The sequence below is a fragment of the Scyliorhinus canicula genome, chromosome 10 (assembly GCF_902713615.1).
Source record: "Scyliorhinus canicula chromosome 10, sScyCan1.1, whole genome shotgun sequence".
Classification (NCBI taxonomy): Eukaryota; Metazoa; Chordata; class Chondrichthyes; order Carcharhiniformes; family Scyliorhinidae; genus Scyliorhinus; species Scyliorhinus canicula.
This window is the reverse complement of record NC_052155.1, coordinates 167511794-167526224: the sequence shown is the minus strand read 5'-3', so window position 1 is coordinate 167526224 and position 14431 is coordinate 167511794. Positions and strand designations below refer to the sequence as shown.

The following is a 14431-nucleotide window of genomic DNA, read 5'->3' as shown; positions in this document are numbered from 1 at the left end:
TAATGGAGAAGCATTTCACAGTGCGACACACTGTGAAAACCTCTCTCTAAATAGTTGTCTGCTGCCAGAACCCTAATGATGCTTTTTAACTTTGTTCCAATTGGGTGACAATTAAGACATATGGTTATATTCTCCAAACCTAAAGAGCATCACTTAGCGAACAAAATGACTCTGCGCGTTCTATTGAATTTTTTCTTGGGATTCGGGAGACATGGGCAAGGCCAATTTATTGTCTATCCTCAGGGGTGTAGTGCCCAATCTTTAGGTGCCGGAGATCTAAGAACATATGTTAACCCTATATTTTCTAAATGTGCTATTTCATTGTCGTCTTGTGTATTAATCATTTGTCCCCAAACGTCAGTAAAGCTATGGGCGTAACCTAACAGGAGATGCACTAAGTGCGGTAGAGGGCGCAAATAGGCTGGGTGCTTCCTGACGGCCGACCCAGCGAGACAGCGGCTGGTGTCTGACGTCAGTCAGAGCCAGAAATGATCCCCCACCAAGCTTCACAGTGGAAATGGCTGTCCCGCCAGCTGGTTCTCCTGGACCGCGCCCCCACCCTCCCCGCCTTCCAAGAGAACACTGAGGATGCCACCATCGATGCGCCACGGCTGTCACCCCACCTTCCACCAGCACATAGACACACAACTTGGTGGGTGACAGTAGTGGCCAAGTTTCTCTGGCACAATCTGGTGAGCACCACACAGTTGCTGATGCACTGAGGCAGGAACATCAGAGCGAGTCAGCAGTCGGAGGTCCGCTGGATGCCAGGAATCGGCTGGGACCCAGACAGATTGGTCTGTCTGGACAAGGTTATCCCAGAACTGATGCAGGCACTAGGGTGCAGGACACAGATTCCGGAGGGGATGTCAGCAACACTCCAGTGAGTACATAGCTGATTGGAAGAGGCCCAAAGGCTATGGGCGCAGGAGATGGTGCTAGCAATGCATGGCATAGAGGCCAACAATGCTCGGGTTGTGACCGCAGTGGATAGCCTGGGGCATGACGTCCGCGCCATGAGTGGTGATGTCGAAGGGGCTCAGTCAATGACGGCCATGGTTGAGGTTTGACAGCATGTCCTAGTCACTGGGGGATGTGTTCCAGACGCAGGTGGACATAGCCGACGTACTGCGGTGCATGTCCCAGTCGCTGGGGGGGCATGTACCAGGCACAAGCGGGCATTGCCAAAGCATTGCAAAGCATGTTTCAGTCACTGAAGAGCATCGCTGAAGACCTGGACACCATGGTACAGACAATGGTAAGGCGCCTGGACCGACAGGTCTGGATGACACTGGGGCCTGTGTCTCATGGAGACCCCCATTGTCCTTCCTCTGGCTGCTCCCAGGGATTTCCCCCGGGCTCATCCTCCAGCCCCTCCTGGTCCGACCCCTCCTGGTCCTCCACCTCAAGACGAGGCACTCCTCCACATCCAGCACGTCGTCACTCTCCGGTGCCAGGCTGTGGGGGAGGCACAGCAGACCACCACAAAGTGGGAGACCCTCTGGGGTGTGTACTGCAGTGCACCACCGGAGCTGTCCAGGCATCGGGATCCACATTTTAAGCTGTCCAATGCACCACTCAATGACTGCATAGGTGGCAACATTGGCCTCCTTATATCGGGTCTCCACATCAGTCTCCGGCCTCCGTACTGGTGTCATCAGCCAGGACCTCAGCGGGTGCCCCTTAGCCTCTAAGAAGCAACCCTTCATCCTGGGGTGGTCCTCGAAGAGTCCGGGGATCTCCGCGTGTCCCAGGACGTAACTGTCGTGCACACTCCCGGGAACATGCACATATGGTCCGGAGGTGGTGATCGCACAATAGTTCAACATTCAGGGTATGGAATCCCTTTTCCTGTCAATGAAGGGCACTCCCTTTTACCCTGGTGCTCGCATGGCATCATGCGCACCATCAATTAATCCCTAGACTTGGAGCATCCCGGCGATGGTGGAGAAGCCTACTGCCATGCATCTTGATGGGCTTGGTCCAGCTACAAGTTTATATAGTCAGCTGCCTGGGCACACAGGACAACTGTGAATTCACGGATGCACTCGCGGGCTGTAGGTTGGGAAATGCTACAGTCCCGCTCGCGCCCTGGAATGAACCCGTTGCATAAAACCTCAGGGCTTTGGTGACCTTCTCGGCCACTGGGAGTGGGTATCCTCATCCTCCACGAGTGTCAAGTCCACACGGACATGGCACAGGTGCCGCACCGTCCTCTTGTTGAGGTGGTGCCGCCTTCGGCACATGCTGTCCGGCATCTCCTCAAAATGACCAATGAAGCCTGAACACCTTGTGTCGCCGCTGCCCCCCCCCCCCCCCCCCCCCCCCCCCCCCCCCCCCCCCCCCCCCCCCCCCCCCCCCCCCTCCCTTTCTGGATCCCTCCCCGGCCTGATGGGTGGCCGGGTCTGAAGGGTGTGTGGCAGCCAAATGCACACAGGGTGCTGCTTCGAACCTGCGTCAACGCTGCACCATTCTTTCCGGTGTCGCGCCGCCTGGACTGCGCCAGCACCGTGAGGGCTGCCACTGCGGGGTCAACAACATCATCCAAATTGTTATATCTGAAAGGAATTAGAGACGGTGAGAGACCTACAATCAATTAGGGCTTCCACCCTGGGACACTCGAATCCCCCCCAAGCATCCCCCACCCTTGCATACCCCTTCTTCTCTCAGGGTGCCATCCAACGAGCCGGTTGTGCTGGGGGACCCCATCGTGCACACTCACCCCTGGCCACAGCAGGGAGCCTGGACCCCAGACTCCTACCAGGAATATTAGGGGGACCGAACTCCAATACCCTCCCCTGATCCACACATTCGCCCTCTGGTCACAGGGGTGTCCCCAGTGCTGAAGCCTAGTTCTAGAGTGCTTGATTTATGGCTGCTGCCTCTGTGGTGCTGATGCCTCCAGAGTTCAGGCCGAGAGTCCAGGCCTCACAGTCCGATTGGAATGCTCGGCAATAACACTCGTTGCCCCTGTTTTGGGTGAATACAATCCGGGCAATTCATAGCTTCATTATCCCAGGTGTTGTGAATAAAGATGAATGCTGAAGAACCATAAAAACCCCTCTCCTCACCTTCTGGCAAAAGGCAGGTCACTAATGAATCAGTTGAAAATGATTGGATTGAGTATGCTTCCATCAAGAATTCCCAAAGGGATGCCCTGGGGCTGTATTAACAGGTCTTCAACAGCAATAACCATCTTCTGTGTTCGATGACTGACGCCATTGAAGAAACTTCCTCTATTGGCTTAAAAAAATGAAAGATTCTCTCTCCCCGAATGCTGCCAGATTAGCTGAGATTTTCCAGCACGTTTGTTTGTTTTCTAAATTTTAGATCTCCAGCCTCGTATTTTGTTTTTTTTCCTCCATTGGCTTCTCTTTTCCTATGGCCCCTTGACGCCCTGCTCAGTTGAATCCATCTTGATGTCTCTGATAAATGAGGGTTGAAGTTTAGTCATTGATAACCAAAGGAGTATTGGGGCATTTTTATCCACGTTACCAAATGCCTCTTTCGACCAAATTGCATGGGGAAAAACATAACCTGCATTAAGTTTATGGCTTGTTAAATTGTTACTGACCGATTGCTAAGACAATAGAGGTAGGTTTAAGGGATTTATATTTGTCTTGGTAAACATTAGAAATATGAGGCTGGAGGGCAGCACGGTGGCTCAGTGGGTTAGCCCTGCTTCCTCATGACGCTGAGGTCCCAGGTTAGATCCCGGCTCTGGGTCACTATCCGTGTGGAGTTTGCACTTTCTCCCCGTGTTTGCGTGGGTTTCGCCCCACAACCCAAAGATGGGCACGCTAGGTGGATTGGCCACACTAAATTGCCCCCTAATTGGAAAAAATGAATCGGGTACTCTAAATTTTAAAAATAGAAATATGGGTCCGGATTCTCCGCCCCGCCGCGCCATGTTTCTATTTCACCCCGCCGGCAGGATGCTCGATTACTCCGGCTAGTCAATGGGGTTTCCCATTGTGGGACAGCCCCACACCGTCGGGAAACCACCGGGCTACCGGCAAAACGGAGCATCCCGCTGGCAGAGAATTCAGCCCAAGGTATAGTTTCAAGTGGAGTTAATTTAATGTTTCTACGCCGGGAAGGGTAAAACCTATAGTTAGATTCATGCTGGACAAAGGCGTTTGTATGATTGGACGTTGGTTCAGTTCCAAATGTGTCTCTATTGTCCTTGAAGGGCTATGGCGGAAGGATAAATAGTAGAAGTAAGTCGTTGCTCAGAAACAGGAGGCCACTTTCCAAAGGGAAGGGCATTCCTTTGTTCTTAGTTTTAATTGGAAGCCAGAGTACTTGGGCACACAACCTTGGGAGTGAACATCTCTCAATCCTACCAGAAGAAAAACTGGACAGGGCGAGAGCCTCAAAGAGGGAGGTTTTGTTAAGTACAAGCTACAGTCCAGACAACCAGGGAATTGGGACAGAAAGAATGTTTAAGTTGACTGTAGTTCAGTTGACAGAGACCAAGAAAAATTCAAGGAAAAATAAACAAAGTGTTCTGAGTTAAAGAGAGAATTGGGTGATTCACCCAAAAAGTGACTAGCGGGTGAATTCTCTGCCATATGCCATCGGTAGCAGCGTTTCCAAACCAGCGGAGAACCAAAGAATTCCGATGCTCCAATCCCCCAGTGACAGGGAACTGCATGACCCTCGCTGGCGGGAAGATGCAAATGAGTCATTTGCACCATTTGATTAACGGGCTGGTAGCCCGATTCTCCTGGCATCCGTGATGCTCCAGGCTCCAGCCGGGATTCATGCAGACCTGGATTGGTGCTGGTACTTTTAAGCGTGGCTGTGATGCAGTCGACCCCACGGTAGGTCAGGGTGTCAGTACAAAATGGAGGTGCCCTCGAAACTCCATCAGAAGGCCACCCACAATGCAAATATTTCCCACCCACACCCAACCACCCCCCACAGCCCCCCCATCAGACAACCCCCCCCCATCAGACTCCACCATCAGATCCTCAACAAAGAACCCCCCATCGGACCCCCAACATAGACCCCCATTTGACCCCACCCCCATTAGAACCGCCATAAGACACCCTCATCGGGGAACCCTGCCTGAAAGCTGAAGAGCAGTTCAGGTCGCAGGTTGAAAAATGGTTGCTTTTTCATTTACCCCTTCCCTAACATTTGCCTCAGCGAGAAGTGTTTGAAGTAGCAACTGTTACAAGTGTTAGAGGCTTCCTTGAAAGCCTAGTACTTCAAAGGGTTTAAAATCTCCTGTCAGCCTTTAAAATGCAGATCTTTCATCCAATTTCACACAGCAACATTTTGCATTTGCCAGTGATTGACAGTTTTATTACTCCAGAGACAGCTGCTTGGTGGATTGTTGATCTATCTTTCCTCTCACGCTTGGATACATCTCCGTTTCCCGGCATTGATGCTAACCACAATTGTTTATGAACACTCTGATTGACAGGTCCTCACCACATTAAAAACAGCCAAGTGCTTTGACTTCCTCTTTCTCAAAGCAGGCATGGGCAATACCCCCCCCCCCCCCCCCCCCCCCCCCCCCCCCCCACACCATGCAGGCATGAGGGTGACCTGCAACCCCTCCCACAAACATCCACTCTGGCATCAGGGCTTCACCACCCTCAACCCCCAAGTGAGTGCTACCCTGCTATGGGATTGCCAAAGGCGCCCGCTTGAAGGTCCTCCCACTTTAAGGTCCCCACTTTCAGCCCCTCCATTTTCCAGTCCCCCTTCATGTGCCTGCCCCCTTAAAGCCCCCCATCATGCACCCACTTCACCCCCCCCCCCTCAATTCTCATGACCCTTTTGATGGCCATGACCCCTTTCAAGACCTGCCCCATAGCAGTACCCCCTGGCTCCCATGCCATCCGAGACCCACAGTTGGCCATCATGTATGGTTTTCAGTTTTGGAAACCAGTTGTGATTCCTGCAGGCCTCTCTCTATGCTGGCGGGGGCCCCCTTAAGCCGGGAGTCTCGAACGGGCTGGGCTGAACATATTTAAACATGTTTCGAGACCCCATTTAAATATGCATGTCTTTTTCGCGCCCAGTGAGGGCATGAACCAGATCACGTTGGGTGCTGGGGGACGGGAGCACCATTGTCCATTCAGAGTCTGCCGTAAAACCTGCTTAGAGGTTATTACAACATACTGGATGAGTGCGGGGTCAATTCCAGCCCCACCCACTCCGGAGCCCCAACATAAGTGAATTAACCAATAATCCGTATGTTTTCCTGAGATCTTTAAACCTTAACTGCTCTAATGAGTTACAGGCACCAGATTTGTACGTAAAACATGACAAAACTTTATTTATAACAAGGAAAAAGATGAACATGTAATGGTAAGAATGGAACAAGGGTCTGCTGATATAACTATTCCCCAAACCCTGTCCCACCCTCCACCCATGTACACACAATACAGACGCGTGGTAGGGGTAGGGAATGGATTGAAACTAATACGGATTAAAATGGCATGAGATGAATCTTTGCTGCTGAGGTAGCGGTCGTTGTAGCCGGCAATCTTCCACGGACGTGACGTTTTGCAATCATTGGTTGTTTTGGATCGTCTAATGTTTGGCCTTATAATATATATAATAGAACCTGCAGGCTGTAGAATTCTCTCCGAGGGGTCACTTCCTCTTGACTGACCTCAATTTCACACTAGCGATTGCCCTCAGGTCTGTGCAATTCTCACTTGCGTCCACTAGATAGACCATTAGCGTCACTGAGTTAAATCTACAGTTTCCACGTGAGGGTTGAAGTGGGATATCAAACAGCTGCTCTGCCAGCAGGTGGCACTGGACCGGAACCTTCCACGGTTTAATCTGACTGCAGGGGAAAAGACTTTATCGTGAACTCACTGGAAGAATCCAGCAAGCGAGAGAGAATTTGGAACACTGACTTTGCAGTTCTTAATCAGAATAGAAAGGTCTAATTGTTGAAGGCTCCCGTCACAGGTCACTTTCACTAGCTAGCCGGAAGCATTTAAATCGGGCTTTGATACAGAGATTTACACTTTCACCGACCCGACTGGAGACTTTTAAATCAAAGGTTACCTCCCTCAGACCCCCAGCCGAGAGCTGATAGAGATTGCCAAGGTTTTCACAGAAGTGAGACAAAATGGAGGCTGCCTGGGCTTTCTAGAACCTTCTGACAAGCTCGACCAATCCCAGTTGAGAACAAGAGAAGCCCTAGAATTTCAGAGGCATTGCTTGGCTGCTTGCCAAGCCTAGGAAAATTACATCGCTGGCTTTGCCACCCAGCATCAAGGGAGGACCTGGGCCAGTACATTAGACAAGGAGTGTTTTCAATTTGACCAAAAGTCTGCAGTATAAAACAAAATTTGCACGGTTGCAGGATGGGAATCAAAAAAAGAGAACCACAAAATAGTCAAGGGTTCAGCAGGTTTCTTACAGGACTCTCCCGCTAGCCTTAAGAATAGTGGGAAGTGCAGCAGGAGTGTACAATCGGATCGCAGATTCAAAGTGGGAGTGCAAACTTCAGAGATAGATGAATTGTTTGATGTAATTTTGGCATAGTCTGGGAATCAAGAGTTAAAGCAATTGTAAATAGTTTGCACAAGGAAATACTAAAAGGATTGATGTGATCCGCTGTTTAAGGTGGAGCGGAAGCTTTAAAAAGTGTCATTTGGAAAATCTGGTCTAAACTTTGAGATGGAAACCACTAAGAGAAAACATTATTAAGAGAGAAGATTTTAAAGCATGTTTTTGGAAACTCGTGTGACAATCACCTGGGGGGATTCTGAGGAGAAATCCAGGCACTAACTTGGGTTCAGAGGGGAGTGTGTATTTGACCACAGTCGTCTTGTGTGCTTAAAAGGGACTTTGCGTATTAATGTGACCATGGTAGCTTAAGATGTACTTTGTTATCCATGAGACTCCTAAAACCTATGTGTTAACGAAGGGGGAAGTAAAGGATTATTCTATTATAATCCAATTTTTTCATGTTTAATTAGCAGTCCTGTGACTCTGTTACTCCATGTTAAATTTTTTTTTTAAATAAAGTTACGGTCTTTTGAGCCATCTCTCCATTCTAGAATCTTCCCTTCCAGTTATAACATCAACTGGGATCATAACACTAATTTAACACAGATTCATTCACATTTGCTGTCCAGCTCGAATCATATTGATAATTGGCAGCTCTGATATTGGCATTAAGGTAAGATAGTGAGTTAGTAGAGGTCTAGCAGAAAGAAGGTTGGGAGTTCATTGTTTCAGTCCTTAAAGCAGCAGCGATTCATTTTATTAGGTGCACTGGATGGAGAGTATGAGCAGCAGAGGAGGCTGAGGAAGGCCTTGGTGCAAAATGGAAGAAACATGTGATCTGCTAAAGATTGGGTGTGATCTGCCTCCGAGGAAGCTAGACCACACCACAGAAGCCATAGATAAATCACCTCGACTCAGATCTAAAACACCAGCCTGCTACCAATAGTGACAAAAGTCCTGATTGGCACCCAACATTTTTGCTGCAAGCCATTTTCAGTTAACAAGCAAAGATGTGACAATTTGCAGTTTGCTGAAATGGAATTTTTGTTCAGGTACTTGAACAATAGATTTCTTTAATTGTAAAGTATAGCAACTTGGAATAATAAAATGAAGAAAGTCCTCCCCGCTGAACGTAATAATGTTTCAACCTTTCCAAACGGCCATAAACAGAATCTTCAGATCACCAGACAAGAGTCCCACTGCTACACAACGCTAATTAAGATGCTCTCGCTCTGTAAGGTCAAGAAGATAATGAGGTGGGAAAATGTTATGTGACTGAAATGCTTTAATTCTGTGGTCACCTTGGACAGCTGTTTAGAGACAGGAAGAAGGAGCAGGCCATGTCTAACCTAGAAGTGCTAATACTGTCAGTGTGCGTACCGTGAAAACCTGTTCCACTCCCCTTCACTGACATCTCTCAGCCTGATGACCTCCATATGCAGAAACTGCAGGCTGTATAATGATTTTCATCTTGTTGCAGATACTTTTCCAAAGATGTTCTTTTCTCTGGAGGCATTTATTTTACACCGGCATTTCCGGGCATGTCTGAAGCAACTTCTGTTTCTGTATTTCAGCTGCAGTCCAGTCCTAGTGAGGAGCTAGCACTCATGACAATAACACTCCCTCGCAGTGCGTACTGGCATCACATCACGAGGCAGAACAGCGTCAGCGAACTTTACAGCTTACAAGGCAAGTGTGTCGGAAGTGAGGAACCTCAATGGGGATGAGAAACGTATCAGCCATGATTAAATGGGGGAGCAGACTGGAGGGGCCGAACGGCCTAATTCTGTTCCTATATTTTAAGGTCATTAACTCCCAGGGAACAAAACGTGCAAGAATGGGTTCCCCTCATTTACTGTTTGTTTGTCAGTGGACAGCTGACACAATGAGCGATGTGGCATTTGAGGGAGTGCTAAAACCGGGCTACGCTTTCCTATTAGCGGAGACTCTGTGCCAATACAGCAGTAGATAGAGGCGTGCAGATACACCCCAGCTAAGTCGCTTGATTCACTGTGATGCAAGTTTAACCTGCGAAATGCCAGTTTCAGAAGCAGCTCACTTTAGTCAAGCTTGCAGAGTCACGGGGGGCATAATGTATTGGTGCACGGCGCTGTTGTTTCTGGAGCCCTCTGACCATGAACGGGATTCTAACAATTCTGCCTTGAAACAAGATAATTTTATTCAATTCCTTAATCACTAACGCAGTTCTCAACACTCATTAGAAACATCATCAACAGGTTAAAATATTTCTGAACGCTCCAGATTGTGTCAAAAAATGGACACAAAAGGGGAGATTAGGAAATCAAGCCGAGACCCTATTGAACTCTAAGCCTTAACCAGGAGAATGTAAAGAAAATGAGCAGGACTAGGCCATGGTCCGGGACATTCAACCTGCATCATCTATACCACTGCAGGAACTCACCAAGGTTCCTCAGGCAGCACCTTCCAAACACACGACCATGACCATCTTGAAGGACAAGGGCAGCAGATGTATGGGAACTCCACCATCTGGAAGACCCCCCTCCAAGTCCCTCACCTTCCCAACTTTGAAACATATCCGCTTTCCTTCACTGATGACGAATCAAAAACCTGAACATCCCCTTGGGATGGCGAATTTCAAAGATTCACAGCCCTCTTAGAAAATAAATTTCTCTTCAGTTTGGACTTCAATGGCAAATATCTTAGGCAATGGCTGTTATTTCTAGGTTCTCTCTAACTAGAGGAAACAACCTCCCAGTGCCTACCCCCTCAAGATATTGCAGATTGCAAGATAAAAATGGGTAGGGTGTGCAGTCCATGTTTGTTCACCTATCCAGAATAAGCTTTCCCCGACCACTTATTTAGCACAGAATCATAGAATTACTACAGTGCAAAAGGAGGCCATTTAGCCCATCGAGTCTGCACCGACCTTCTGCCCACTGCCCTGCCCTATTCCTGAAACCCAACCTAACTGCACATCTACGGACACTAATGAGCAATTCAGCATGGCCAAACCTGCACATCCATAGTCTGGGAGGAAACCGGAGCACCCGGGCGAACCTACGCAGACACTGGGAGAACGTAAAAAAACTCCACACACATAGTCATCCTAAGCTGGAATTGAAGCCAAGCCCCTGGCACTGTGAGGCAGCAGTAATAACTATTGTGCCACCGTGCTGCCTGTTTAAAACAGCACCATTGAAACATGGCGTTGCAATATGAACAATTTTGGAATCTGTTTTCTTTTTGAGTCTTAGTTCACATCACTCGTTTTGATTATTTAAAGCATTGGATATGATTGGTTACAAGACACCATTCTACTTTACAAGGATAAAGTGATTAGGTTTCACTGCTGCCACTGGGCTGAAACAAGGGTCTGCGCCCCTAAAATGGAATGTCTCATTCCTGCTCCAAATCCATTCGTCTTCATCTTCTGAAGGAGCTACAGCTGGGCAGTCAGAGTACCCACCTGCTTAAGACATGCATCTAGTGTTCGATGCAAATTGGTGCATCCTGTGAAGTCCAGCTACCGTTTTGGAGGACAACCGCTATGTTCACATTCTGCCCAGTTTCACCTGGAAGTGCACCATAATGATCTTTGTGGACCAGGAGGAATAGAGGTTCTCATCTGAGCCCTGGAAAATGAATATGGGGCATTGCCGCAAGATTTTGGATACATTTGTAAGGGTGCCCCTGTCTTTACCTTGGGAAAAATATTAGGTCGCACCGTTCCCGTGGCGGCACAGGCGAGGGATGTAAATCTCCATCGATTTCATCAGGACTGGAAAGGCCCATTGGCGGCCGATGGCAAGCCACCTCCTCCACGGAGCTGGAGAATTCTGCCCATTGTAACTGTCCCACGTGACATGTTCCTAAACCCATTATTTTTTTGCTGATGCCTCACGTTAACCTGCAAGCAATGCAGAGCCAGCAGCTCCAACGGTTTGCTCAGAATCACTTCCCTGTTGACTGTAATTTTCTTGAATTCCTCCCTCCCTTCCATTTCCTGAATCACAGCCATTTCTGGGATGTAAACTGCATTCTCGATTGGGGAAAACCGATGCAAAATACCCGTGCTAAATAAGGTTAGTGAGCCCCATGCGCAGGTGGCCATGTAGGATTATGATGCCAGTAATGGGGACCCGGCTCGCTAACAGGCAGGACCGTGTACTAAATACAATACAAGGTGTTCAGCAAAAATAGGGAAGGAAAGAAGGGAGATGGGGTGAACGTATTGTTTGAGCATAATATTGCAATACTGGAGCAGGAGGATGTCCTTGAGGAGTCAGGGACAGAATGAGCTAAGAAAAAGTAGAGGAACCGTTACCCTAATTGCCACCAACTAGTGGGTGAGTTGGAGGTAAACATTTGCAAGGATATTAAAAAGAGCAGCAAAAACTAGAGTGGTTACAATGGGTGAGGTTAATTATCATAATACAGACTATGATAGTATTCGTGTAAGGGGCAGAGAGGGGAAGGGTTTTTAAAGTGTGTTCAGGAGCATTTTCTACACCGGATGCAGCAAAGGCCATTGGACCAAACAACATCGCAGCTGTAGCACTGAAGACTTGTGCTCCATAACTAGTTGCGCCTCTAGCCAAGCTGTTCCAGTACGGCACACAACACTGACATCTACAAACGATGTGGAGAATAGGTCATACTGGCATGGTAGTCCTTCTGCGCTGTACCATGCTATGATTCGAAGCTCAGCAATGATACACGGACAACTAAAATCTCCACATGTTTAAAAAAATATAAACGCTGCCATTGATCAGCTGACCACTGCTTCTTAAAGTAAAAATCGAGGAGAAGCAAACTAATCGGATTAAATAATAGTGGTGTGTGGGAATTAAAAGCAAAGCCTTCAAGGCTTGGTGAGCTAGCCTTTTGTGTTTTAATTACAAACCTTCTTGTGTTCAATGGAAGGTATCACAGACTTATAGATTAGGAATGGCGCCTTCTTTCAAATCTGTAATCTTGTGGCTACAGATAATATATAATACATTGATTTAATCTGGGGGGGGGGGGATTTTGAGAGCAACTAGCCCGGCGCAGGAATGGTGACGTGGGTGTAAAATCCGGAGGGAATCAAAAAATGCGATTCCCAATTGTCCTCGTTGGCGACGTCAGAAGGTTCAAGCCCACAAATCTACTTAAATAGATTGTAATGTCTTTTAATATTATTAACAGGCCCCCGCCACACCTCTCGGTAAATGTTTGTACCGGAAGCGACGTGGTGTCACGTCTGCAAGTTTTACAACAGGTGTGGCCAAATGCCATTCAATCGAGGGGATCCCTCCAGCGACGCAGAGGTAGGTCGAGCCCCCGGTGGTGGTGAGGGGCGGGCGGGTGGAGGAACATGCCTGCACAGTGACCTGGCACTGACCCCCCGGCTCAGGTTGACACTGTCAGGTTGGCACAATGCCAACCTGTGATGGGGCGGGTCCATGGGTGGGGGGGGGGGGGGGGGGGGGGGGGGGTTGGAAGGAAGTACATTTATGTTTGGTGCTGGTGGAGAGTGCAAACACTGCAGCGGAGGGTGTGGGGGGAATGTCTGCGATACGTTGCGGTGATGGTGAGAGGGGGAATACCAGCGATGATTGTTGGGGAGGGGGTTGCCGCCGATGATTGTCCTGGGTGGGAGAGAGCTCCCGATACCTCTATAGTGGGGATTGGGGGCTGTTAGGCGGCAGTGTTGGTTGGGGTGCCATCTTTAAAGATGGCACCCCGAGCTCTGTGGAGCCAGTTGCTGGCTCCATCAGGCCCTCCCCTGCCAGAGTGGAGGCTAAACCACGTCCACTCTTTTTTTTCTTGAAACAGGCTCAATACCTGGTGAGAAAGCTTGGCTGTGCAACTTGAGAGCTACACATCAGTTTTCAGTTTGAACCTGAAACGTTGACAAATTTTGGTAAGCTTCTCCCCCCCTTCTCTGTTTTTCCTCTTTGGGTTCATTAAAAGCTAACGTTGTGTTGTACAAAAAAGCTAGTCCAATGCAAAATATCATGAAAGGTACCTCAGAATGTCTTCTACTCGAGTGTGTGGGATTTGAGTATACTCATTCTCAACAGGGAGGAGTGAATGATTGACTGCCCCATTGATAAATATTTGCTTGAATGGATTGGTAACTGACAAGGAAACGTTTAATTTCCAGCTACTATCCTCTTGTTAGAGAGCTCTGGGTCACAGTCCTGTTATCGGTAAAAGACAACAGACAGAGGCCATGAAAATCTTTATCCGAAACATCAGCAGGCATGTAACCCTGCCCCTCTCGCACACCTCTTCATTTCTAACTGAGCAGTGTGATTTGAATACAGGGAACAGGTTAGCTATGAGGAACAGAGTCAGAGGGAGAGGAGTCAAATTTGGCTTTTATCCATGCAGCCAGCAGAGTGCGCTGGCTGGTTAGCTACCAAGTACTTCCATTCAGAAACAAATATTTACGCTGTTAGAGGTGAATTGGACTTTGGGGCATAGTATCCAACAGGCTATGTCAGCACTTTGCCAGTGGAAAGGAGGTTGTGCGTGGTTCTTAATGACTAACCGAGCCAATACTGCCACTTTTCACTGGTAACATTATGGTCTGAATTTCACGCACTCCTGCTGGTGGCCTTTCAGACGGGGAGAGCGGGAAATTGAAGGGACCCGGATTCCCTCATGCTGTCCGTCTGACCTGACCTTGCAGCGATTTTATGCTGGGTGGGGTCAACACCTTAATTGCCTCAATTGAGACCCTTGAGTGGCCAATTATTGGGCGTTTTCCACCTGGCGTCAAGATGCAGGCTGGCAGGAGGAGTTATCTGGCATGAACAGCTACCGGCCAATCAACAGGGCTTCCTCCCGAGCGAGGGGTGGAAGTCCCACCTGTAGCCAATTGACGCTCATTCGAGTGTGGGATGTCAGTGGGGCAGTCCCCGCCGACTATTCGGATGGTGCAATTGGAAGCCCCACCATCCAAAATATT

At 48.6% G+C, this 14431-nt stretch overlaps 1 protein-coding gene across 1 annotated transcript in view; it reads left to right on the top strand.

Moving 5' to 3' along the window:
* The window catches only part of dok6 (docking protein 6), a 388575-nt gene that overhangs the window by 353772 nt on the left and 20372 nt on the right, over window positions 1–14431 (top strand). Inside the window, exon 7 of the mRNA XM_038810079.1 lies at window positions 9066–9180. Coding sequence (XP_038666007.1) covers window positions 9066–9180 — 115 coding nt within the window. The remainder of the gene's footprint in view (window positions 1–9065; window positions 9181–14431) is intronic.